Here is a 25,010-nt window from a genome sequence, read left to right as displayed (position 1 = left end):
TCATTCTTTCTGAATGGTGCCATCTCAAACCCTGGATCCAGCCATCACTTATAGTTGCCGGCCCAGAATTCTATCTGCTCTTCTGAGGAGCCAGCCCATGAGACTCCAAGTGCACACAAATATGCCAGATGGTCTCAATGCAACCGAGTCTAAGTTAGGTATTTGAGCTCCCGTGACTTTCTAGATGGAGAGATCCCCAGCACCTGGCAAATTGAAACTGCCGCTGCCGCCAACAATGTCCGGCAGTATATTTTTCTTGTTCTGACTTCGAGCAGCCTCTACCACAACATGCTTCTTGCCAATGTCGCGAACCTCGGTGACACTCTGCATCACCTGGTTCAGCAAAGACATGAGATGCACATCATTGGCTTCACTGAGCATTTCCTGCTCGAAATCTGCTGTTGCCGATGGCACAAGCAGTGCTAGGCGGTTGACCAAGGCTTGGATGGATCTCAAGATCGTGTGGGATGGGATGGTGTGCGGATCTGCCGCCTGATCCGCGACCGATGAAGGATCGACCCCAGACAATCCTGAGGGCGGTAGTCGCTGCAGGTATGTGATGAGAAGCTTGATCCGAGATTGCAACATCTTCACTGAATTGGCTTTTGCTGTCAACGCCGCAATCAGCTCTTCATCCTCCCTAGAAAGCATAAGCTCATCAGCTTCAGTGGCAGTCGCGGCCTCCTTGTTGCCAGGAGAACCGAGACGCTGTTTACCCTTGGATTTTGCGTCGGCAGCTTTGCTCTTGGCTGCGGTTTTCTTCTGGCCTCTCGACTCAACGGCTGTTGCATTGCCTGCACCGCGGGCCACGAAGTCCATGCTAATCATCTCTGCCTCCCCCGTCTCTACCGAGTACGAGAGCTCTCTGAACTTTAGTTTTAGCGGAGGCTCGGCATCTCTCATCTCCTTGTCTTCACCCTGGTCGACCTTTGGCTCATCTGCTTCATAGTTGGTTTCGTATATGGTCAAAGGTAGCTTGCTTCCCACTGAGGGATCCACGGCTTCTTCCGGATGAACGGCCAGCAGCATAGAGGACTCGTTGTGCTCGGAGAGGATCCAGTGATGGATAGGTAATATTGCTGGAGTGGGGCCGCTCTTTGGGAGGACTGTGTACCAGCCGACGAGATCGAGCTGGGGAGACTTGTGAATGGTTTTCACTGTAACATCATGGTCAGCAACTGCAGATCAAATTGGCAAGCAAAGGAAATAACGAACTTTGGTCCAATCTTTGTCCAAACCATATGGGGTCCATGATGACTTCTCTGTTCTGCGCAATTGTGGCACATTCAAAGGCATGCTCAATGGTGATCTCGCGTCCGTTTTGTTGTCCCAGTAAAGCTCCCACAATCGGTCCCTGCTGGTCTCGCAGGGTGTGGCGTGTGATGTAATCGGATATTGTGAGGAGGACCAGCGGATGCAGAACTGCCTGAAGTCCAGAGTCCGAGGACTTCTGCGACGAAATCAGCGGGTTCTCCATCTTCCTGGAGATGTTGTTAATCCAGGGGAGAATGGAGAGGATAGCTGAAAAGTTGTGATGTCGGCGAGTGTCTTTATGTGTAAGTAGGCGGGGTGGATGTGAATCGCAACATGAGCCGGCAGCTTCCAGGTTGGAGCTTCCAGGTAAGAGCTAACGATTTGGACTTATGGTAGCCCCGCGGTGGCAGTGCAAAAAAAGGTGGCTTTCAATGCCTGTCACGAACGTCCAAGGCCGCTGCTGCACTAATTTGGAACATCTAATGTTAGGCATCTTTTGGTTACTGCCGAATTCAACCTCAAGTGTCACATTCACACCACATCCCAATGCAATGGTCGATGTTTGCTTCATGATGCCAAATAGTGGCCACAATCAATTTCCAATCCAAATTACTTGAGTACTCATATGAAGATGCGCTTGCAATCTGCTTCCTTGATCGGCTAGACCCCTGGCCAGCAACCTAGCAGTTGCAAGGCATGGTATTGAACGTCTCTACGCTGAAGAGTTCCCTTCTCTTGGGTTGCTGATAACCCAAGGAACATTGCATAGGAAGCACTTCCATTTGCACATTAGTGCCTATCAGTGCTGCTTCCCCTCCTACGCTACCTGGTTTAAATCACATCAGCCTCTTTCTCCTCATCGATCCCATCATAGCCCAAATACAGAAGTTTGTGCAAGCGCCGCAAGCTATTCTTTATCTCGACGGGACTCAGTTACAATGGGTGTCCCTGCAAATTGTGGTGCAGACCTGGGTTCTTTGCAGATGGTTTCAGTCACAACTATATCGAGACAGGTCTTACGAGAAAGAGATCTCCTTTGACGAGCTGAGAGCATGGCCTCTAGCTACCACCTTTCAAGTTTTGCATTTTGGAGTCTCAAATGCTGCTTTTTCCGTGCATTTCTACCATCTCGAGATTTTGGGGGTATACAAATATGAGACTGGACCCAGCTGCTTTCTGCGTCTCAGGTTCCTACATCCAAACTGCACAACCTGACCGAGCCTGTCGCGAACCAGCCACATCGTCGTTCGACCATTTGACATCCGATTGCCATGTCTCCTAGTCCTGCAAATGCAGGCCAGAACAGACTCCCACATCCGGCTGGGCCCACAGCAGGCACCATCCCTGCGAAGAGATCAGATGACGATATCCAGTTCATCTCTTGCAAGCCAGTGAAGAGGCGCAAGGTCAGTGACACGAAGTGCCTGTCAGTTCCTCCTTCGGTGCCTCAGGCGCAAGCCCCATCTCCACACCAACCTGATGTTCAACCGGAGCCTTTCCTGGGACCTTACCCGGAACCTCAACCAGGACCTCAGCACCGGTGTCCTCAACCACCTGCAGTCTTCGCCCCAATGACGCATATGCCAACTATCACGCCTGCATCAGGGATCGACGGGTTTAGCAGAAGAGTGAGTACGGGCGTGGTTGGTCTGCCGTCCGATTTTCATGAGATGGAACCCAGTTTTGGCTTAAGAGGTGTATCTCTTCCGGTATTGGAGAATTACAACCTCAACCAGCCGTTTCGCGTACCAAAACCCATTAGTCCTCCAGCACTCTCCCCAAAGCAGCTTCCTGACACAATCCCCTCATCACTACTTGACAACAACTCGATGCAAACTCAGGGCACTGCGTTGTTTGGCTTTCACGGATCATCTCAGCCTCAGACTGTGTATTTCCCTACCACTGGTGACTCGATCCATGCATCTGCCACCGCTCAAGCCACAACAACGCCAGTGAATTCTGGAAATACCACGATGCTCAACACCCCAACAACACAGGCGAGCTCTCCTTCTCCAAAACCAGTCACGCTTCCAGACAATTCTGCTGCAAGTATGCCACCACCTCCTAACCCACGAGTCGAGGCTAGTGCAAAGTCTGACTCTACACCGCAGGATACTGCTACACGAGGCACTTCGCCTTCTAGCACTTCTCAATCTCCAATGGCCAAGCCACCTTGCCGAATCTGTGCAAAAATGCGGCAGCAGGCGGCTCTGGCGAGAGCTCAAGGTTTGCCAATGATGAATCCAAATATCTCTCCTCACATGCTCCCTCAGATATCGTGCCATCCGCCATATCCTGCACATCTGCATCCCCCTGTCATGAAAATGTCTCCTGCCAATATGCCGAACTTCGGCCCTGCTTTCGGTCCAATGATGATGCCGATGAGTATGAACGGCTTTGGCTGCATTACGAAACAAGCGCGCCCTTCCACCCAGAAAACAGGCAACCAAACCCCAGGGCCCGCGCTTCCTCAACAGCAGACCAACACTAGAGAATCCAGCCAAAGTGCGGCTTCTTCGGTCCCTAACAGTGCGAAGTCTAAGCCAGCAGCTGCTCCTTCAAGTTCTTTCAAGCCTCCCGCCTCTCTCATCCAGCCGAATTACCGAAAGCCATCCCCAAACTTGATCGTGGATGTAGCCGAGACCTGCCAGGAGAAGTTCCCTTTTGAGGAAGTGGCAAAGCGTCACAACACTACAGTCGACAAGGTCGTCGAGATATTTGCAGCTATTATCCAAGTGCCGCTTTTGCGAAGTACGACTGACAGAAGGCGGCCGGGCAGGTTGGCCACGAGCAGGGTGAAGGATTACACAAAGGCAAAGAGAGACATCCAGGAGGCGAGAAGTGAGGGTCATGGTGGAGGGAACAAAGTCCCTGCCATAACCCCTTTGGATATTGCACAAAGCATGGGGCTTACAGAACTACCTGATGGATTCACTTTGCCTTTCAATTGATAAGAGTTGGAGTTTGGAAATGCAAACGGACGTGTAAATTAAAATCAAGCTGAATGCTCTCTCATAGCGTACGGGCGCAGTACGTACTGCTTTCTGGGTCTCGGGTGCGAAATGGATGGTTGTGCAGGACTTAGACTGCCGTGCCAACTAGAGAATTGTTTAGCAACTGAGAGGACTGCTCCCCCAATAGTCTTATCTGCATCATCACTTTGCTGATCCGCGATCCGGAGCCATAACTCGTCGCCGTCGTTGCCTGCCTCGCTGTGAACCGTGCCATCTTGCTCCATGTTGGCAAAGGAGAGACACTTTACCGGCTATTCGTGCTTGGAGTGCTCCTGGTAGTCAGCTTCATCATCACACTCTGTCTCGAGGAGGTCGTCGCCTGCTTCTGAGTCCACATCATGCGCGCTGCTCAGGGCAGGGATGCCATTAGGCGGCAAGTTCGCCATCTCCTTCGTACGGCGTAGCCTCCTGAGCTCTGAGGGCTCATCAGACCAGACACACTTGCCGCCGTTCCACTCACAGCTAAGCCCGTGATCTTCCATAGTGCGAACTGTGGGCCATTGCACTTCGGCTGCAGATGGCGCCTTGTACCTCTCGTCAAGGAGCTCATCAAACATCGACTTGGTCACCTTTGTGATCCATTTCTTGCAGTCTTGTGCGTCAGACCACCGGCTTTCGGCTTCGGCTTTGGCGGCGAGTTTGTTGAGATCTTCGACCATAACTCTGTGATCAAATTGGACTTTGTGGCGACCGCCGACCCCGCAGCCTGCACAGCAGTCATTGAGGTAGGATGTTGGGCCGCTTGGAGACTCGCACTTCTCATCACACCAGGTGGCGAAGTGCTTAAGCTTATGCCCGCATTTTGTTAGAATGGTAATTTCTCCCCCGCACATTTTCTGGGGTGTAGGAAGTAGGGAGTAATGGAACTAACGAGACAACTGAATCGAAACAAAAATATCTCGAAAACTTTTCAACTTCCACGTTTTATACCGTATGTAGTAACTGGGGTTGCAAGATGCCCCAGGAGACAAACCAAGGCCTGAGGCTGAAGCTCGCGTCGTGCTGGATTTGGACGAGAATGTCTCCGTTGAAACAATGCTGCGTTCAATGGTAATCGTCAACTAATCTCAGCCCTTCAACAAACAGCGAAGATCTCGGGCCCTCTTGGTATGGCCCCTTTGGTGCAGCCCCTTTTGGAGAAACACACCTGACATACCCCCCGATAGGGACATGAGGGTCAACAGTCACATCTCGTTGGCTGGTCGTGGGTGCATTCCCAATGGATTTTCGAGCCTCTGACAAATATTCGCGATAAGCATTGTCAACGCAAGACTATTTCATTTCTCGGAGATCCACCAATGTGAACCAAGCACTTGGCGGCGCCATCGGTGGCAAAAGTCTGGTTCAACTGACGCCGGCTTCTCCACGTAATGATGGTTGATACTATACCATGTTGACGTGCCCACTAATGGAGGCTCACGGGAGGAAGATCCGGCGGTCCGGCAGCCTGGAGAGCCCTCGGATCCGTAGAATCTGGGGTCTAGTGCGTGACGAGATGCAGGGGCTGACCCCCACGTACTGTATGGTAGGTGAGACGAACCGACGCGGCCAACGGCATGAACCACTCTGATGTGGCATCGTTGTGTGCCTTGTGGGGAAAGTAATGCTCAAGATGGGTCAACCGGAGAAAAGCTGGCAAAAGACACCAAATCATATCCAACAAGGTATAGGTTCCTTAGGTACTTAGGGATGGAAGTATCTCAAGTTCCTCTACATCGACGTATATCCGGACTACGACTACGGGGCATACCTTGCATGTCTTCGCTCTAGGTGATGCAACTTTGCACTGATGCACTGAGGGTGTTGTGTTAATATACCTGACTTGTGGCGTTCCGAACACGCGGGAGCACTTGCTGAAGCTCGGGAGATGGATGAGATGGGTTGCGTTCCGATTGAATAGATGTCGGGCCATGGGGGCAACTTTTACTCCCCTTCGCTGTGCAAGAGTCTATTCATTTCCAAAAGCAGTAAAATGTACGGTAAGGTTGGTACGAGGTTTGGGAATGTGATTGATCGAATTTGTGAGCAAGCCAGCTAAGCTTGACGGGACTCGCGTAAATAAGGCCCAAAGTCGACTTCAGTAGGGTTACGTGGTAACAGCATGGTGTGGCGATTCAGGTAATGAACCCAGCTTGCACCAGCCCATCGTAGTCGCCTCAAAGTAGAGTATCACGATGTTTTTCGGTGTTAACAAGCTTCGAACATGAAGGTCTAGAGAGAGCTGCCACATGTGGCTTCCCCAATCAATCACTTTTTAGGCAACCTCACCTATAGCCCCACCTGCACCACCATCAGCGGCAAAGATGTTGAACTCAGCGCATTTGATCCATCACATCAACCTCAAAATCCACCTCGACTTCCCAGTACAGTAAAGGTCTCGAAACACCATTTCAGACCAATTGTGCATGCTGTCGGGACCCGACCAGCATGGCGCACATAACCAATACTCTAGCAACAGTAGACCAGCTCTACCGGCGCAACACCCTCGACGCTCTCCCCCAAGACCTCCAAGACACCATTTTCTACGCGACGCAATGCCTAACTCAAGCAGCCGGCATCTTGCTTCGCCTCCCGCAATCAGCCACAGCACAAGCTAATGTAGTCCTGGCACGATACTGGCTCGTCGACTCTGCTCTCGCAAACGAGTTCAGCGTACGAATATACCCTCCAACCAAGCTCTGTTTTAACACTAACAACGCTGCCCAGGACGTCTCGGCAGCAACCCTCTTCCTGACCGCAAAGCTCGGCTCCCACCCCTGCCAACCTCGGGATATCTGCAACGTCTATACCTACCTCCTCTCCCCCTCCTCGCCGCTCTTCCAGTTCCCATCCACCGACCCACCCCCGAACGATCCATCCGCGTACTACCTCTCCGAAGGCGCGTACACTGCCTTCCACAATCGCATCCTGCGCCTCGAAGCGCGGATAGTCTACTCGCTCTCCTTCGACACGCACGTCGCCCTCCCGCACCCTCTGGCCATCACATACCTGCAGGCCCTGGATTTTTTATCCCAGCCGAAAGCCAAGGTCTCGCAACGCGTTGTCGAGTACCTTAACACGGCGCTGCTGTCGCCACAGCTGCTGTACTTGACGCATCAGCCCAACGCGTTGGCGGTCGCCGCCATATACAGCGCTGCGCGGGACGTCGGCGCCAAGATGCCCGACTGTGCGTGGTGGGAGGTGTTTGATGTGGACCGGGAGGAGCTGGGGTTCCTGGTTGTGGGGATGCGCAGCTTGGAGGGGTGGGTGAGGAAGCAGAGGGACGAGGTGGAGGGGTTACTGGGGCAAGGCATGGTCACAAGAAAGGGGGTTGAGGCGGAGATGAGGAAAAGGGGTTTAGGTGTTGGGAATGGGGGAAATGGGGCCCCTGGCCCCGAGGAGGAAGACGAAGAGGCGGCTATGATGAGAAAACTCGACGAAAGAGTCGCTATGGTCGAGGACTGACAATAGATTACACAGCAAAATAGTCAAAGATAATCGGGTGGGTGCAGAATTCACGTTGAGCCTCGGCGTTGTCTGACGTTATAGATTTGTACCTTAAGTCGTGACCTCATGTTCGCATAACTCATCGTAGCCTACTCGACTATTGTAACCATGCATGTGACCTTTCACCCCCTCCCCTGAAACTCCTATCTGTATTTGTCCCTTTCTCCGTATAAATTCAACACAACTAATCCTACACAGTTCATTCGTGTACAACATGGACTTCAGCTAGCGACTAGCCTTCCACAGTTGTTGAAGCGTCCTCAACATCTCCACCGAAAACTCCAGCCGATGCTCCTGAAACTCGACTAGCGCACGATCGAGAATCTCCAGCTCACCCTTTCCGCGATGCCTGGCTCGAGTCTTCTCTTTAGCACCAGCAAGTGTGGTTCGGATTTTCTCGACAAGTGCCTCTAGATCAGTTTGAGCGCGTCGTTGTATTTCGAGCTTCTTGCAGTCGAGGCCTACCGGGAGCCACTCGATTTTTTCCTTGGCATTCTCGAGGAGGACGCGGTGTCTCTCGTCATAGACGACGTGGCAGATGGCAATGCAGTGGTCGGTCAGCTGTGCTAGAGTCGATCTAGTCATCGTGTTGGTGATGCGAAGGTTGCGTATGGTCAGAAACATCTTCGTCACCGTTATATTTGTTTCCTGGAGCTTGACTGCTCGATTCAGGACCCTATAGTCGAGGGTAGACCGGTTAAAGTCGTAAAGGCTGTCGACGGACACAATCCTGTCTGACCACTTGGTGCCAGGGCAGGACTCCATGAGCCAGTTGTTGGCGGCTTCTCGAGCAATCTGTTGGATGGTACCAGCAGCGAGGTCGAATGTATCCGACTCAAGCCCACGCAATCGCTTCTCTGGGTGCTCCTTGTAAAGATCTTCGAGGGATTTCTCTGATCTTGTCTGGCGGTCTGCCAACTTCTCTGGGCCCTCTCGAACCCACAAAGGACGCTCAAAGCCTGGGGCCGAACGTTGCCTTTGGCTTGGTGCTACCATTTGGCAATTTAGTCTGACTGAAGATGGTAGTCAGTCTGATCGCTGGAAGCACGTTGATATCTGTCTTGAAATTTGTAATGTCATTTAACGGGGGGCGTTTCTCCTTGGTGATAGGTTTGCTTTCGCCACCTATAAATTCGTATCAGCGTCGAATGATAATGTTGAAGTGAACCAATCACTAACCAGTGGTCATAATACTGCCGTTGAACTGCTTCGTCGGAGGTTCCTCGATGGTGTCGTTTATCCAGGACGTACTTCGATCTTCAAGCGCTGTAGCGTGGCACCCAAATGCTTGGGATACGTCGTTATTTGCTGCGGAAAGACCAAAACCACTGGTGATGCTGGAGTAGAGTGATGAAAGATCCCGGAGAGAAACTCGGTCTTATAACACACCTCCTTCCACCTTTTGCTCCGCTTTGGAACCGGTGGCAGACTTGTTTCCTTCTACTACTGGCTTCCCGGCGGACGCGTCAGCGTCTTGCCCTGCTTTTGCTCCAACTAAAGTTTCGTCCATTGTTCGAACCTTCCTTTGATCAAAAGAAGGGTGATTGGTTCTATTAGTTGTGATCGTGCCTCGTCGAAAGATTGGAAGGGCTCTGTGCAAGGGGGCGGTGGTGCCAAAACTGATAGCAGGCATCGATCCGAATTGAACCACCCGAGATGCGTTTGCCTCCTTCGACGCCGTAAGGGTACGCCAAAGTCCTTCCGACCTGGTGATTTTGACTCCCAAACTAGGACATTTCTTAGAATAAGAACTAAATTCGCTGTTGTGCGATTCAAACGCATCTTCATGTACCATGGAGGATGCTACGTCCATCTCTGCATTACTCGCAGCTTCGGCTTGCCACCGTCTCCTCATGTCCAGTTTACGACTCCTCCTTGCTTGTACTTCGCTCTGCACACCAGGTTGTGATTCTAATCCAAAGGAGCACTGAACTGATGGTGCCCGGAAGACCTCGGGCTGTGATCTGGATCCGTTGTTGTTCCTCGTAGGTGCCGTCTTAACCCGGTTCTTCCCTTTTTTCTTCGCCATCATCAATGTTCTGCTTTCTCAGTTATTTGGACTGTGAAAAAGTAGATATTGAGCTGCATCGATTTGAAGAACAAGAGCATGTAAGTTGGTGTTGCCAGTCAGTTTGCTGAGCAAAGTGTACTTTATTCGCAAACAATGATGGAAGCCAAATATCTGGGAGTATTTCATCACATGTGTTTGGATGACATCAATCTGATAGCGCGCCTTCCTCACTCTGGAAAAGTCCTAAGTTGGTCTTTCCATTATCAAGTTATGTGCCCAGATGAGTTACCGCAACTGGATGAAGACAGATAGCCACTTCCAACGAGCAGTCTACTAAGTGCTTGGGTAGGAGCTTAAGTACCTAGAGTGTCTTGTAATATCCAGTGTTGACTAAAGTCAATGACTCTATTCCTAGCGTAAGGGTTTCGCAATATTGGACAGATGATAATGTACTCAATGGTTGGTCAAGAGAGCGTTGATATCAATACGTCACCAACCAGTAAGAGAGTCATTCGTTATGAACGCAGCACCTCAGCACCATGTCGGTTGATCTACATGCGCACCCTAAGCGATACTCGACGCTTCTTCCAAATCGACATCACAAACTCCTTACTCATCCTATACTAGGCGATGCAATACCGCCATCCGTAGATTCCGAATTGCCCTGCATTCCGCCAGCCCTCCGAGCCTTAGCCCCAGCTTTAAGCTGTTCCCACTTCTCGCGATAACGCACAAGATTCGCGCGGGCTTTGTTGTAGTCCTTATGCAGTTCATCCATCTGCTTAACGTAGAGCAGACATTTTTCCTCGAGCTCCTGATTCCTCTTGCGCAACGCCTCGTCTCCGGCCCCTGGCTTGCCAGCCGATGGCAGAGGGGAGCCAGGTCGCATCAGTCTCATGCTTTCCGCCAGTCGCATGCCCGAGTTCTGCGACATGGACTCGAAGGCGTGGAGGCGCTTACTAAGTTTATCTAGCATGTCTTTGAGGCTCTTGTTCTCGAGGTAGAGTTCCTCTACCACATTGCTCAGCTCCTTTTCAGAGCGCGTTTTGCCTGTTCTCCGCTTGAGGCCGGGAGATAAAGGGGGCTGTGATTCCTTGGCGTCAACAAAGTCCTCTTCGTCGGGATCTTCGGCGAGACTGCCCAGATCACCATGGAAGGATGCTTCCATTCGACGCTTCTCCTTGTCGGCAAACGATAGAATGCTGGCATAGGAGACAGTGTGTCCGCTGGTGGGAACCACGTAGAAGGAGTCATTCGCAGAATGACCGTCACGGGATATAGCTTTAAGGGCTGCTTTCGAGTAGATCCTGCTGAGGTCTGGCTCCGCTGATGGAGAATGTGATGGTTTCTGTCTGTTCCTCTTCTGTACTGGAGGCTCAGGGGCTGGGGTTTGTTCCTCGGCGTCTTCCTGCACCAAAGGAAGTCCGGCAAAGGCGAGCGGCGCCGAGATCCTGTTGATGATACTACCAAAAGCACTGTAGAATCTTGAGAACCCTTCATCGTTCTGGCTTAATGAAACGTCTTGCGGTTTGTGGGAGCCACTGCTACTTCCACTGCGACGCTGTTCATTGCTGCCTTGTCGGGTAATCTGCCCAGACGGCGATGCTGGCTTGTCGGCGTGCTCGAGCATGTTCTGCATCTTTGATCTTGACCCGGACCCGCTGCGGCGTGAGGCAAGTTCCATATTGCCTGGAGCTTCTGCATTCGAAACACTGGGGCTTAATGGTTGGGAGCGATACTTGGATCGAATACCTCGCGCAGAGGCCAAGTTGTTGGCTATAGAGGCACCAAGATCCCGCGACGGGTACTGCTGCGGCTTCGGTAGTTTTGGCATACTTTGTGGGTTCTTCTCGCTGTCAGACTTGGATGTCGGCAGAGGCGGGTCAGCAACCGAGACCCTCTCGTCTTTCTCTTCAGATGCTTGGGCTTCATTCTGACTGCTGCTATTGCTTTGGGATGCGTGCGACTCGAGTGGCAGCTTCAGTATTTCAGATAATCTTCGGTGATGCTCTTCGAGAAGCTTCAACGTCCTCAAAGCTTCGACACTTGTCGTGTTCTTGGCAGCATTGGCAAACTCCCCAGCAGCTCGAGTGTGTTCATTGATGGCGACAGTTGAATTCGCAGCATGAGTTGCGTCGGACGCAGCTTTTGCGTGGTCATGCGCCTGTTGTCCGTCAGCAACAGCCCTCGCAATGTGGATGGCAGTGATGCGGTTGTCGATGCGGTTGGTGGTACCTTAATCAACGGTGCTGCTTCCATCTTGAAGATGGGTTTCTTAGCGCAGCAATGCAGCAATAGCGTCAGTTTTCAACTTCCCTCAACTGAGGCAGCTTGTATTGACTCCGACGGTTTGGATCAAACAAGACTGCAAGCAATGGCGCATCAGTGACGTATCACGATTGAATATGACTTGATGTGCTGCGCTCAAGGGGCCCTAACAATTGGTCATTTGGCAAGAAAGATGGAAATGATGAAATTCCCATGTGCAAGTGTGGTCAGTCAGGGTCAATTTGGATTTCGCGGGGTTATTTCGTGGCTGGCTTTATCCGCATCCTGAGGCTGGTAACAATTACGGCTCCAAAGCGTCAATGTTGCGTTGCCTAGGCTTCCCCAACTCTTCAGTGACCTTGTCCTTCTCTATTTGAACCCAAGATGATGACGAAACGGGACAATGATTTTCCCGTTGACAGCTACCCTAACTACATCTAGCATAGGCTAATACGAAGCTGGTCGTAGCATCCCAAGGAATTGGTTCCGCATTGTTTGACTGGCCGGAACTCAAGGAGCTTCTCGCTTGTCGTGGCGTGGCAGGAGCTACTTGACAGGGGGCAGAATCGCCCTGATTGAGCGGCGGTAATGATATCGTTTCGAGGGGGTTGCAGTGGGAGCTGCTTTGAGCTGCGTGCGACATATTACCTACTGCCGAACGTAGTAGCGATGCAAACTTATTCGAAATGCCATCTTTGTCTCAGGTTCTTCTCTTAATCCCAATTGTGAACTAGCACCGCGACTGCGAGACGGCATCAAAGAACCAAGCAACACCAAGCTCCTTTGGCGCGGAATACTGACCTGGTTCATACGCGACCATGACGACACTCTAGCGCGTATCTATATGGCCGTCGTACAAAGTCAACCGACTTTGTTCGGGTATTTCAACGTTCGTTTGCGAGTGAGGTAGGCTTTCATGACAACGACGGTGCCCACAAAGGAAAACACCCTCACGCCAACCAACAACATGGAAGGCATCGAGGGACACGGCCCAGTTGGAAAACTCCTGTCGAGGTCCAAGGATGCGGCGAAGCGACGATGGAAGAAGCAGCCCTCTAAAGAGAGTTTCGGGTCGACAGCCAGCAGCGAGGAACATCCTCCTCGCGGAAGAAGCCCGCATAGTCGCGAACATCCTCCGCATGACGTTGGGGAGGGCCTGGCGTCGGTATCTCCGTCAAAACCCAGCGATACGTGGATTGTTGGAGAAGAGGACACCAGTCCAACCACATATTCTGAGCTTGAGTCGTAAGTGACACCGTTCTTACGTGCCATACAAACATCCATCGCCCGCCAATATCAGTTTCTTCTATTCATTCAAGCCGACTTATTCTTAGAACTGGCTGGAGGACTGGCCGGAGGAATTTCTTGCTGTAATTCAGCTTGCCAGCTTGCGCGTGGCCTAGTGGCCAGAGCTCAAAACGCCTCGCGCTCGTCGTAAAATGACGGGCTGAAAAAAGATGCACTTTCGTCGGCCCAGTGGGCTTTGGATCAACCACGCTATTATCGTCAGAATTTGGGCTATCCCGTACTAAGGTAGCTGGCACATATTCTCCTCTCACATCAGGTCATTTGGCGTGTTGCATCGTACTGAAATCATTCTCCTTTTGCTGTTTATACCTTACGCTCAATTGACACCTACAACACACACAAACACTCAATGGTAGTAACTTGCAAGATTTACTTTTGCTTCGCTGCACTGCCTTGCTCAGTGTCTTGTTCTGTAATATCCATTTCTTATTTGCCGTTACATCGAAACAAACTCTCTAACACGCAGGACCCCTTGTAGATCCCCGACCCGGCCCACTATTCCATCCACGCATCCGTCCCAAATTGGCCAACTCTCGACCTCGTCCCCTATCATCCAGGCCGAATACCTACAGGAGACACAAAATTTCGAGTCTATGAGTACCGAGAGCCTCGACAGCCTCTCGAGGTCGCAGACCTACTGCATCCCCGCCTCTTCCCAAGCCGCGCCCTCTCGCCAGCTTTCTACCAGCAAGACCGGCCTCCAACTGCCCCGGGACAGCGACTCGTCACGACGGTCCAGGTCACCTGCTGGTAGATTCAAGGACGTGTTTAAGACCAAGAGAACCCCCAGTGTCACTCCCAGCGTCGAGAGCCAGCAGTCAGAAAATACCGACAAGACCGACAACGCTGCAGAGGCCGACCCCAATGCACCCAAGGTAGTGGCCCCCGAAACCTCGCGTCGGCCGAGGAAGCAGAAGATTGATGTTTCGACCCGCCCGCAAACACCTCCACCCTCCGAGCCTCCCGCGCCTGTGATTGTGAACACACCGCCGACCCCGACTGATCACGCCCATCCGAAGGAGCCTGCAGAATCTGATACCTCCAATTTTGCATCGAACCCGATTGTGACAGTTTCGCCTTCGAGTGCTATGATATCGCACCGGCGCATGCGATCAGGATCTGGAACAAGCATTGGCCCAAGCAAACTATCCAATATCACCCTCGCTCCTTTGACCCCAACACCCGAGAACGCCGGCCCGCCAACTCCTGGAGGTGGATTTTTCTCGTCTATGCTCTCTGCTGCGCAGAACGCAGCCAATACTCTAACCAGCACCGTTAACAACACCAATATTGGCATAGGCGGGAACAAGATAAAGAGCACCACTATACCCAAGGAGACACGAGAGGGCGACGGGAACACTACCGAGGTTGAATCTTCTGCCGCGCAGCCAACCGACGTCATGGGCGAGCCCGCAGTGAAGACTCTAGGAATGGGGGACCTCAGCCTTAGCCAGCTGGGCATCCAGGAATCCGGCAGTGCTGCACCTACCCCCGTTGCATCGAAATTTCCGGATATGGTCGATTCGAGGTCGCGATCGCGATCCGACTCTGCTCCTGAGGGTCCATCGTTTGGTGTAGCCAACGGGGGTTCTCCATCTGATGATCAAACCTTCGGACGACCAAGATCCATCAACGAACCGGCTGGGTTCAGTGATCGCAGTCCTCCCGCTAGTGTTTACGAAGGCAAATCCGGTCTTCAACGCAGTGGCAGCATAAGGAGCAAGATTTCGCGCAGCCGCAAACGGGGCAGCACAGGTGGTACCGCTGGCACTTCTGGCACCAATGGAACCACAATAGGAGCAGCCATTGCTGCTGCGAATGCTTCTGTTGCTCATCCGCAAGCCGCCGGAAGTACACCAAAATTAACAGGGTTTGCTGTAGCGAGTAAGAAACGAAATAAGGATTTCCATGCCCTGTTCAAGAGTGTACCAGATGACGACTATCTGATCGAGGACTACAGCTGCGCACTACAGAGAGAAATCCTGGCTCACGGCAGGCTCTACGTTTCCGAAGGTCACTTGTGCTTCAGTAGCAACATCTTGGGCTGGGTGACCACTTTGGTCATGAGCTTCGACGAGATAGTGTCTGTGGAGAAGCGGAGCACAGCCTTGTTGTTCAAAAATGGGCTCATGATCTCGACGCTGCATGCGAAACACGTATTCGCCAGCTTCACGAGCCGTGACTCTACATATGACCTGATTGTCAACATCTGGAAGCTCGGCCACCCCACTCTGCGAAGCTCCCTCAATGGAATCTCAGTTGAAGGCACAGGGGGTGACAAGACGGAAAAGGTTGACGACATCGAGCCGCCGGGAGCTAACAGCGGCTCGGGCTCCGATATTGGGGATGAAGACGACGAAGAAGACAGTGAAGATGATGAGGATGTCTACGACGAAGACGACGACGATGACGATCTTCCGGTATTCACCCAGGAAACAGAGGGCAGCCCCGCTGATACCGAAGGCGAAAAGATCGCAACTCGGAAGGTGTCGGGTGCCATGGGTGCCAGTGCACCATCCGACAAGCCAAAAGACGGAGCTGCTGCACCATCCCCTGGAGCTGACTTCCCAGGGCCGGCGACTCACGGCCCTACGGATTGCGGAGATGTGGCGACCCATTATGAGAGAATTCTGGGCGACGACATTATTCCCGCTCCGTTAGGCAAAGTCTACAATCTCATATTTGGACCCGCTTCGCCCAGCTTCATGGGGAAGTGGCTTACTGTCGAGCAAAAATGCACCGACCTTCAAATGGAGGACAAAAGTGGTCTGACATCAGACACCAAGTCGCGAAACTACACATATATCAAGCCTCTGAATGCCTCGATAGGACCGCGACAGACAAAGTGCATTGTCGTTGAAACCTTGGAGAACCTGGATTTAGAGAAAGCGGTCAATGTGTTGGTTGTAGTACAGAACCCAGACGTACCCAGTGGAAACGTTTTTAGCGTCAAGACGAAATACTGCCTGCACTGGGCAGAGAACAACTCGACCCGAGTGCAGGTTAATTGTACCATTGAATGGACTGGCAAGAGTTGGCTAAAAGGTGAGATGATTCCCAGTTCCTCAGCGGAAACGCATACTAACGATTTTCAGGACCCATCGAAAAGGGCGCCAACGATGGCCAGACTCAGTACTGCAAAGACCTTTTCGCGCACCTCAAAGCATCAGTTTCATCCCGACCACGGTCTGCGACTTTGACAAATGGCGTAACCGCCAAGGGCAAGAAGAAGAAGGGCAAAGGTAAGCTGCAAAAGGCGTCTAAAGAAGACCTTCGGGCCCATACCCACTCAACCGCCAAGAAGACGGATGACTGGGGTCTGTTCGAACCCCTTCACGGCATATTTGGTCCCATCGGCGACATTATGATGCCGATATTTACAGGTAATGTCGTATATGGTCTCCTCGTAGGGCTCCTTGTGGCCACGTGGTTTGGCTTCGGCTTCAGCCCTCGTGAAGCCGGTCCGAGCTATGGCCAGGGCCTTGGTTTCCTGAATCATCCGGATCGAATCACAGCATATGAGGAAATTTGGCGCCGTGAGGAGAGCGACCTGTGGGACTGGCTGGAGGAGCGCGTGGGACTACACCGCATGAACGAGGGGGTCATGCCAATACGCAAACATGTTGTCGAGCCACGCACTGTGGAAGAAAAGATGCGCGAGGAGCGGATGAACGAGCGCGAGATTGAGGAAGCCATAAGAATCACGGAAGAGAAATTGCAGGTCCTGAAGGGCGTACACGAGCGGAAGAAGCTGGTCAAAGATGCGGGGAGCGGACCCGTGAATGGGCGGCCAACTAGCCGACCTTCCGAGGACAGATAATTGTCTTGGGAAAGAGCGAAAGGAAGACAAGAGTTTTTGCCGGGCGCGCGAAGAAAATGATACGACGACGACGACGATGCTATTTTCAAAGCATTGTGTCACTGATTAGTCCTCGATTCCACCATTGGAGAATACAACCATCAAGTCTGCTTTGTTTTAATTCCTACAAATCCCCACGCTTTTCATTATAGTCTAGAAACACGGCCCAGCGTCATAGGGCACGTTGACCGAATACAATCAATGCATTATTGGAATAAAAGTACGCGGCTTGCGATCCAATTGCTACATGTGGCTGAGACAGGAAATGTATGTGTCCATGGCAGAGTCACTTCACTAGGGGTAGGATGTCTCGTGAACTGAAGAGCGTAAGCCTACTTCAAAACTAGCATGTGAAAGTAGCGCTGAGCCCAACAACAGGATGAACAAATAACAGCTTCAGATGGGCACATGAACGAGCCCCAAGAAGTTGCCTGTGCTAGTGTCCGATTCTCTTACATCACAGCCACTTCTCGTACATTGACAAATGACGAGTAAAACTCAACTTCAAACCCACTCGTTCCGCCTTTACATCGAGCAGTTGCGCTTGATCATTTGCCTTAACAGTAACTGACCATGTGCATCTAGTAGACCAAGGAGACATTGAGTTGCCCACATGGTGCACAGCTACCAACCTCCCTGCATAATCCCCGGTTGCTTAGCGTACGTCGATGAGATCCACGAATCATCGGCTCTTGATTCAATGTGGGGAGCAAATTGTCTTGCGATTTTGAGTAACCTAAGCCGATGTACGAGTAGATATTACCCCAACCCCGCGTGGATATATTGCAGAGCAAATATTTGGCTCCGCCAGCCCGTCGATAGCATACGCACATACATTTACCAGTGTGGTTGCCACCCCTGCCATCGTCTAGAGGATGGAGAAGGAGTTGCGCCAAGGGGAAATCGTGTAACAATGATGAAATATATGAGTTGTGGAGTTTCAGGCTCAATTTCAATATCGGGAGGCTGAGGTGGGCGTGGCTGCCTTACGATTGGTGCTAGGCTGCATACATTAGCCCAACCCTAGCTGCATGCAAGATGGAAGTTAGATCCCCCGTCAGACCCCGGCCCCGCTTCCGGATTCCGGCTTTAGGCATCGATATCCGGGACGAGTTCCGAGAGAAATGCCCTCTACGCAGATGGTCCGGGCTTACATGTAGGGACGGCCGGCCTGCATCTCGGCCGGCGCTTTTGCTCTTAACCGCCCTTTTCCCCTCCCCTCACCCCCACCTTCGCATTCGGCTTATCGTTTCTACAGCACGATGGTTCGCAAGACTATCCGGTAATCGCAAGCAGGACATATCGTTGAGATCAGAAAATTGCTGTAGGATTTCGTGCTGAAGAAGGAGGCGCAATCCGCTGATATACAGCCGAAGCCGGAATGTCCCTGTCAGTCGTGTCGGATACCATGCTTATGGACCGAGCGAAACAGGACTATGGAAATTTTGATCCGGGAGCTGGGAGAAACCGACAAGTCTACCGTCTGATGTATCTGCATCGTCAATGTGATCACTGGTATTTCCTGATTACCAGTGAATGTACACTGTCTTCAGGCCTGAGACCCACCACCCCCCATCAGACCCAAGTCTGGCATTTCTCGCCCCTCGAAGATAGCATCGACGGTAGTACGGGAAATTCGCTATCCGAGGCCTTGACGGCAGCGCCCGAATTTCTTAGCTCGTCCGTGTTGAACCCGAAGTCGAAGCCGGGGAACAATTGCCCGCTCATTTGTGAACGCCGAGACGTTGCTATCGTCGAGTTCGCGTTGGCTCCGTAGGATGGGTTCGTAAGCGTTGCTGTTTCGCTTCTACGCTGAAACCTCTTTGGAATGAATGTGGTGTACATTTTGTCCCGAAAGGGCTTCGTGGTACCAAACTGTATTTAACGCTCAAGGTCAGTATATGTTACTCGCATCTTGCATTAGGAGCGTGAATTTATGTCTCTAGAGGTCAGACTGCTTTTTACAGGTTTATCACCTCTGAGACATGAGAAGTAAAAGAATCAAGGACTCCGAGAGCTACTCACCATCAAGAATGATAGCAAACTTGCGGAGACGCCGGGTATGTCGAGTAGGTACGACTTTCGCGCTCTGGATGCGCTGAAATCTGGCGATGAGGCGCGTGCATCACGGATGTTGTTCTGGTGGGCAGTGATCTGGAACCAAACATTGGTAAACTCGAATATGCTGTTAGGCGCTGCATTAGTTGTGCCCGTAACTGACAGCTCATCCTGTAGGGAAACTCTTACAAGAGGACCACGAAGGCGCTCGTGAATCGTACCACGAGCCACCTGTCGTATATACCCAAGGAGCGCTTTAGATGGGGTGCCCCGCTGATACGAGGAGCTGGGGAACTCTTTGAGACACGGGAATTCTTTCCATAGTCGACGCTCCAAGCCTTGAACTGCCTCCGAGTCTGGATGTACTTGATCAATATCATTAGAAGCATGAAGCCACCGCCAGCAACACTAATCGCAACTGGGTCAGATTAGCCGTGGGTCTCACAGTTAGCTTCAAGCTTACTCACATTGCAGATCGGCCACCAGCATAAAAGCAATGAACGACCCCTGGACGACTTTTGATTGAAGCAGCCCAATTGCAATGGCCGGAAGGATGACCGAGACAATTTTACCGGTGAGATTGGCAAAGGCGAAACTGCGTCGTAGGCTGTGTTTCTCTGACCATCCATATACTGACTGTGTGAGGGAGAATGCCCTTGATAAGCGGTCAACACGAGTATATATGGACAAATGGTATTTGATGCAAACCCAAAGACTTACCAGAATAAAACAAGGGTTGCCTCGACAATGTAGCAGTAGTATTCTCTAGGGTTGTAAGCATGAAAATATGTTGGTTTTCTCCGGCCTCACTTACGAATATAGAACAGAATAAGATCTGCGCCAGTGGACCCATTACCAAGGGCAAGCACAGGACTAGCGGGATTCGCGCTGGTATTCTCGAATTGCAAGGTGATGACGTCTCTCCATTGTCTGATAAAGTTAGCTACTAGCTTAAAGATAGATAGTCAAAGTTGCCTTACATGTTGTCATGTACCTGTTGTATTATGCTGCAAGTGGTTGCTAAAAAGGCGAAATATGATATGAGAGCGACATCTGTACTTCCGGGTTACTAAAAGCCTATCTACAACGGAGAAGTAGGCAATCTTACAGCTAAGTCTCTCATTATGTGTCCAGACAAGCCAGAACATGAGGAAATTGGCGATCAGGCAGATCAAAGAGTAGATCAACACCCCAGCTGCAACTCCCCGCGCCTCAGCTGGCAGCTGAGACATGCTACTCGGACTATAGGCTATAGGCAGGAAACGAAGGCGGCAGTATATTTGAGTGTATATTTGAGTAACTATTATCTGGCATCGTCTCGCAACAAGCCAGAACAAGCCACAGAGGAGAGAAATCGTGTTTACGAAAGAGCTGCTCGGGAAAAGCTAGTCTCTGTATGGATGTTTGGCAGACTGAGAGATACGAGGAACCACTTCTCGCAGAAGGTCCGACAAGGGCAGACCGGAACTGTGTTTTGGAGCTCGAGACTGAAAATTCCTTACCAGGAGTTTCCACAGCATGAATGTGGTCTGCAACTCCCCATGAGCACGCTTGATTGCCCTATAACAGGTGGTACCCACTCGGATAAGATCCGTATCTATAAATGAACAGCATATATTGACGAACCCACTCTTGTTTCCATGACTGACGTGGAACAAAATGCCACTCGGAGAGAACGAATATTTCAGAAAGCGTGAGGTTAAAGTCTTTTTTCTTGTCACCCAGGATCAGTGCTGAGGAATAGCATTCAAACGACCATCCGGGGTGACTCTCGAGAGCCATCTACGACTTCACCACGTGGGTAGGTTTACACTTGGGCATGGAATGAGTCTAGGATTCCTAAGAAGGCATTCGAGTTGCGGCTGTCAACAGAAGTTAATGCTACTGCGTTGCCAAGATTGCCTGTGAGGCAATGGCAATGCAAGGGCCGCCAGAAGGGCACGTATATATATATGCAAGTCCAGTATATTGACAGCTGTGGGTGCTCGGATGATTGACAAGGGTCCATAGAGTCATCCAAGATTGTTGGCTACTGGGTTCGATCAGTAGTACCTGGGGATTTAAGTAGCGTGTGCTTCGAGAATATGAGCGTTGGATTACCGATCTTCTGGAAGTGAGCAACTGGGAGGGTCAGATGTTTTTGCGGCATAATGCTCTGAATCTCACAGGTTGCCTCGACCGTTGTTTCCAAGGCCCAGGGAATAACGCTGTTCACTTGAGTGGAGTTGCTGAGCCTGACTTGCGTAGTAGGTATAGTGATACTAGCATTAAAGTATGAGATGTCCGATGTAGTTAGTGGTCGAGGTCCACTACGCAGATTCTGGAGCGGGTCCCGGCAGCTTCTTTCCGAAGTTGGTACGAGTAGGATTCAAACCCTCGAGCAATGCCTCAAAGCTGCGCAGATTTCTCTTCGGTGTCATGGTGGCAGAAGAATACCTGGCATTGATGAAACCCGCGACGATTTCGTAGGCGATGAGCATCCTCAGAACGACTTACTGGCCCAAGACCCGATTCGGGGAATGTAATCTTCGCTGTGCTGATTGAAGGCTTCACGGTGAATACATGGCAGGCCACGTTTTGTAAAGTCACGACTCGACTTGTCTGATGCTAAGATGGTGCCGCATGAAATGCAGGTAGGGAGGGCCTCATCAGCTTGAAAACGTACCAGTTTGCCCATTCTAGGCAAAATTGAGGGGCTGAGCGAGTTTGAATTAGCAGCGAATCTGCAAGCAAGTGCTCTAGTAAAAGTAACAGCGGAAGCAGGAGTCTCAAGGGCAAAAATTCGAATTTATGAGGATTATATGACCTCCGCCGACAATTGGTACTTACCTTCAGATATTGGCTGTATCGAACTTGAAGGGATCATTGCAAGCTCGGCGAAACGAAGATCCAATAGTGTGGTTCAAACATTGGTAACTGCAACTGGCATTGGCACTGTGGCTCCAAGGTCCGAAGAAATCCCGGAGCCACATAGCCACACTCGCAGCCTCAGTCAATGCCCGGGCCTCAACTAATGTGTTGTTCAGACCAAACGTTAAATCGTGGTTACTAGGGACTTTTTCCAAGACCCGACTCCCGACTTCACGCGGCTCTTACTTCCACGACGTTCATTTCTGCCGACGCCGCATTCATCTAATCCTCGACTTTAAAAGCATCCCTTGTTGTGCGATCAAGATGCCAGTGGTCAAGGGAGGCGTGTGGACGAATATCGAGGACGAAATCCTTAAGGCGTCCGTCTCTAAGTATGGCCTGAACCAGTGGGCGCGCGTCTCGTCGCTTCTCGCGCGCAAGACACCCAAGCAATGCAAGGCAAGATGGAACGAATGGCTGGACCCCAGCATCAAGAAGATAGAATGGAGCAAAGAGGAAGACGAAAAACTGCTCCATTTGGCCAAGCTGATGCCTACTCAATGGCGTACCATCGCACCTCTTGTCGGTCGCACTGCGAACCAGTGCCTCGAGCGCTACCAGAAGTTGCTCGACGAAGCCGAGGCGCGTGAATCAGGGAGCTTGGGACTTACTGGACCCGACGGCGGCGAAACCCAAGCGCCTACTGCCGATGATGTTCGGAGGTTACGGCCGGGTGAAGTCGACCCCGACCCCGAGAGCAAGCCTGCCAAGCCGGACACGATCGACCTCGACGAAGATGAGAAGGAGATGCTCAGCGAAGCGCGGGCTCGTCTTGCCAACACGCAGGGAAAGAAGGCGAAACGGAAGGCGCGCGAGCGGCAGCAGGAGGAATCCCGCCGGTTGGCTGCCCTTCAGAAGCGCCGGGAGCTCAAGACCGCTGGAATTAACATCAAGGTCACGACTCGGAAGCCGGGACAGATGGACTACAATGCCGACATTCCCTTCGAGAAGGCGCCGGCGCCAGGCTTCTACGATACAACTGAAGAGCAGGTAATAAACGAACGTGAACGGGCTGCATTCGATCCACGTAAGCAACAGCTTGCCAACAAGCGCAAAGGCGACCAAGATGAAGATGGAGAGCGGAAGAAACGAAAGGGTGACAAGGATGCTCCTTCGGCATCTATGCAGGCCGCTATCAAGGCTGGCCAGATGCAAAAGATCCGAGAAGCAGAACAGAGCAGTAAGCGGCGGTCGCTCAACCTACCAGCACCCCAAGTCAGTGACGGGGAGCTTGAGGAGATTGTCAAAATAGGCATGATGGGCGAGCGAGCAAATATGCTAGCACAGTCGAGCGAAAATGATGCGACCAGGGGCTTGGTGAATACCTACTCCACCCTCACTTCTCAGACTCCCATCCGAACACCCATGGCACCGGCTCAAGAGGATCACATCGCCAACGAAATTCGCAATATCAAGGCCCTTACGGACAACCAGTCCGCTTTGCTTGGAGGCGAGAATGCCGAATTGCAAGAAGGATCAGGCTCGACCGGTTTTGGCGGGGCCACTCCGCGGAAGCAGGTTACGGCGACACCAAACCCTCTTGCTACGCCTCTACGAAACGGAGTCAACGGAGTAGGTGCCACACCCGGAAAGGTTGGCCAGACGCCCTTGCGAACCCCGCGGGACAGTTTTGCTCTGAATGCTGGGGATCATGATATGTCACTGGTAGCGCGGCCCAGGGACGTACGCTCACGACTCAAGCAAGGCCTTGCATCTTTACCAAAGCCCAAGGAGACCGAATGGGAACTAGAAAGCCCTGAGGATCAGATGGATTTGATTACGGCGGAAGAGTTAGAGGAAGACGCGGAAATCCGAGACCGACGCGAGAGAGAAGTTAGGGAGGCACAGGAGGCGCTGGAGCGCAAAAGACGAACTCAGGTCATGCAGAGAAACCTGCCGCGGCCGAATGGCGTTGATCTCACTGTTTTATTGAGGGAAGCCTCCGCGGTAGGAGATCCAGTGAAGGCGATGCTTGCGCAGGAAGCAGCTTTATTGATTGCTAACGACGCATTCAAATACCCAACTTCCGGGTTAAAGTTCAAGGGCAACCCGGTGCAATTACCACAGTTGGACGACACCGCACTTGCTGAAGCTCGGCTGAAAATGCTGATGGAGGCTAAGGAACTACCAAAGCCAGAGGAAGTTGAGGCTATATATAATCAGGAAAACATCAATGGTCTTTTACTGGGGCTTGGGTGTTACCAGGATGACGATGAAGAAAATCAGGTTGCAACCATAAAATCAGCCTTCGAACAAGTCCAAGCGTCAACAATGGAAACGGTGGACAAATGCGCAAAGCTGGAAAAGAAGCTGACTCTGCACCTTGGCGGTTACAGCCAGAGGTCGAAAACCCTCCGTCAGAAGATGGGCGAGGCTTCTGAGGCTCTTAACAAAGCAACATATGCTCTCAGCGGTTTCCGAACCCTAGCTGTGTCGGAGGATATTGCTATCAACAGCCGGTTGGAGGCACTTCGCGAAGAAGTTGCATTTATCAGCCGACGGGAAAGAGAGACCCAGGACATGTACAAAGAGGCGAAGTACGAACTTGAAGCACTACAAGTGAATGGTATCAACGGGCATCAATAAGGATCATCATCGGGAACCTTATCCAGGAACCAGTGTATTACAGATGAGATTGTAGGCTAAAATGCAAGACTGGGTGTTTAACTATAAGTGTTACGTTTCCCAGTGCGCCTCGTGACTGGCCGGTGTGCGCTAGAGGGATACCGGAAAAGTTGCCAGCCGCGAGCTACCCACGGGTGGTCTACCCGTGCCACATCATTGCATCACCGGTTTTCGGGATGGATGGGGGCCAAGGTGACTCCGGGCACGGCGGGGATAA

At 51.7% G+C, this 25,010-nt stretch overlaps 8 protein-coding genes across 8 annotated transcripts; 5 read left to right on the top strand and 3 right to left on the bottom strand.

Moving 5' to 3' along the window:
• Window positions 1-180: 180 nt before the first annotated feature.
• BCR38DRAFT_341471 (COP9 signalosome-like protein subunit 6) lies at window positions 181-1,477 on the bottom strand (the record flags this gene model as incomplete). Its single annotated transcript, XM_040855870.1, has 2 exons — window positions 181-1,157; window positions 1,216-1,477. 2 exons carry the CDS (start codon window positions 1,475-1,477, stop codon window positions 181-183), a joined length of 1,239 nt encoding a protein of 412 aa, XP_040716366.1.
• Window positions 1,478-3,338: 1,861 nt separating this feature from the next.
• BCR38DRAFT_432141 (uncharacterized protein) lies at window positions 3,339-4,382 on the top strand. Its single transcript, XM_040860160.1, has one exon. The coding sequence runs from the start codon at window positions 3,414-3,416 to the stop codon at window positions 4,203-4,205; it is 792 nt and encodes a 263-aa protein (XP_040716365.1). The 5' UTR covers window positions 3,339-3,413; the 3' UTR covers window positions 4,206-4,382.
• Window positions 4,383-6,374: 1,992 nt separating this feature from the next.
• BCR38DRAFT_465719 (cyclin-like protein) lies at window positions 6,375-7,790 on the top strand. Its single transcript, XM_040862710.1, has 2 exons — window positions 6,375-6,920; window positions 6,975-7,790. The coding sequence occupies exons 1-2, from the start codon at window positions 6,696-6,698 to the stop codon at window positions 7,710-7,712; spliced, it is 963 nt and encodes a 320-aa protein (XP_040716364.1). The 5' UTR covers window positions 6,375-6,695; the 3' UTR covers window positions 7,713-7,790.
• Window positions 7,791-8,384: 594 nt separating this feature from the next.
• On the top strand, window positions 8,385-9,234 carry BCR38DRAFT_432137 (uncharacterized protein). The gene is made up of 2 exons (XM_040860159.1): window positions 8,385-8,879; window positions 8,934-9,234. Exons 1-2 carry the CDS (start codon window positions 8,774-8,776, stop codon window positions 9,098-9,100), a joined length of 273 nt encoding a protein of 90 aa, XP_040716363.1. The 5' UTR covers window positions 8,385-8,773; the 3' UTR covers window positions 9,101-9,234.
• Window positions 9,235-9,957: 723 nt separating this feature from the next.
• On the bottom strand, window positions 9,958-12,375 carry BCR38DRAFT_432136 (uncharacterized protein). Its single transcript, XM_040860158.1, has 2 exons — window positions 12,001-12,375; window positions 9,958-11,929 (listed from the first exon to the last, which is right to left on the bottom strand). Exons 1-2 carry the CDS (start codon window positions 12,022-12,024, stop codon window positions 10,379-10,381), a joined length of 1,575 nt encoding a protein of 524 aa, XP_040716362.1. The 5' UTR covers window positions 12,025-12,375; the 3' UTR covers window positions 9,958-10,378.
• A 247-nt stretch (window positions 12,376-12,622) lies between these two features.
• On the top strand, window positions 12,623-17,413 carry BCR38DRAFT_432134 (uncharacterized protein). Its single transcript, XM_040860157.1, has 3 exons — window positions 12,623-13,278; window positions 13,820-16,386; window positions 16,437-17,413. Exons 1-3 carry the CDS (start codon window positions 12,950-12,952, stop codon window positions 17,159-17,161), a joined length of 3,621 nt encoding a protein of 1,206 aa, XP_040716361.1. The 5' UTR covers window positions 12,623-12,949; the 3' UTR covers window positions 17,162-17,413.
• A 1,011-nt stretch (window positions 17,414-18,424) lies between these two features.
• BCR38DRAFT_523711 (uncharacterized protein) lies at window positions 18,425-20,490 on the bottom strand (the record flags this gene model as incomplete). The annotated part of the gene is made up of 8 exons (XM_040865271.1): window positions 18,425-19,075; window positions 19,226-19,385; window positions 19,448-19,676; window positions 19,726-19,913; window positions 19,979-20,021; window positions 20,073-20,188; window positions 20,239-20,311; window positions 20,367-20,490. 8 exons carry the CDS (start codon window positions 20,488-20,490, stop codon window positions 18,776-18,778), a joined length of 1,233 nt encoding a protein of 410 aa, XP_040716360.1. The 3' UTR covers window positions 18,425-18,775.
• Window positions 20,491-22,303: 1,813 nt separating this feature from the next.
• BCR38DRAFT_432130 (pre-mRNA splicing factor component-domain-containing protein) lies at window positions 22,304-24,905 on the top strand. The gene has a single exon (XM_040860156.1). It carries the CDS (start codon window positions 22,433-22,435, stop codon window positions 24,752-24,754), a length of 2,322 nt encoding a protein of 773 aa, XP_040716359.1. The 5' UTR covers window positions 22,304-22,432; the 3' UTR covers window positions 24,755-24,905.
• The last annotated feature ends 105 nt before the right edge of the window (window positions 24,906-25,010 follow it).

This window comes from Pseudomassariella vexata, assembly GCF_002105095.1.
Source record: "Pseudomassariella vexata strain CBS 129021 chromosome Unknown BCR38scaffold_6, whole genome shotgun sequence".
Lineage (NCBI taxonomy): Eukaryota > Fungi > Ascomycota > Sordariomycetes > Amphisphaeriales > Pseudomassariaceae > Pseudomassariella > Pseudomassariella vexata.
Note: the sequence above shows the minus strand (reverse complement) of the source record. Positions and strands in the feature narration are given on the sequence as shown.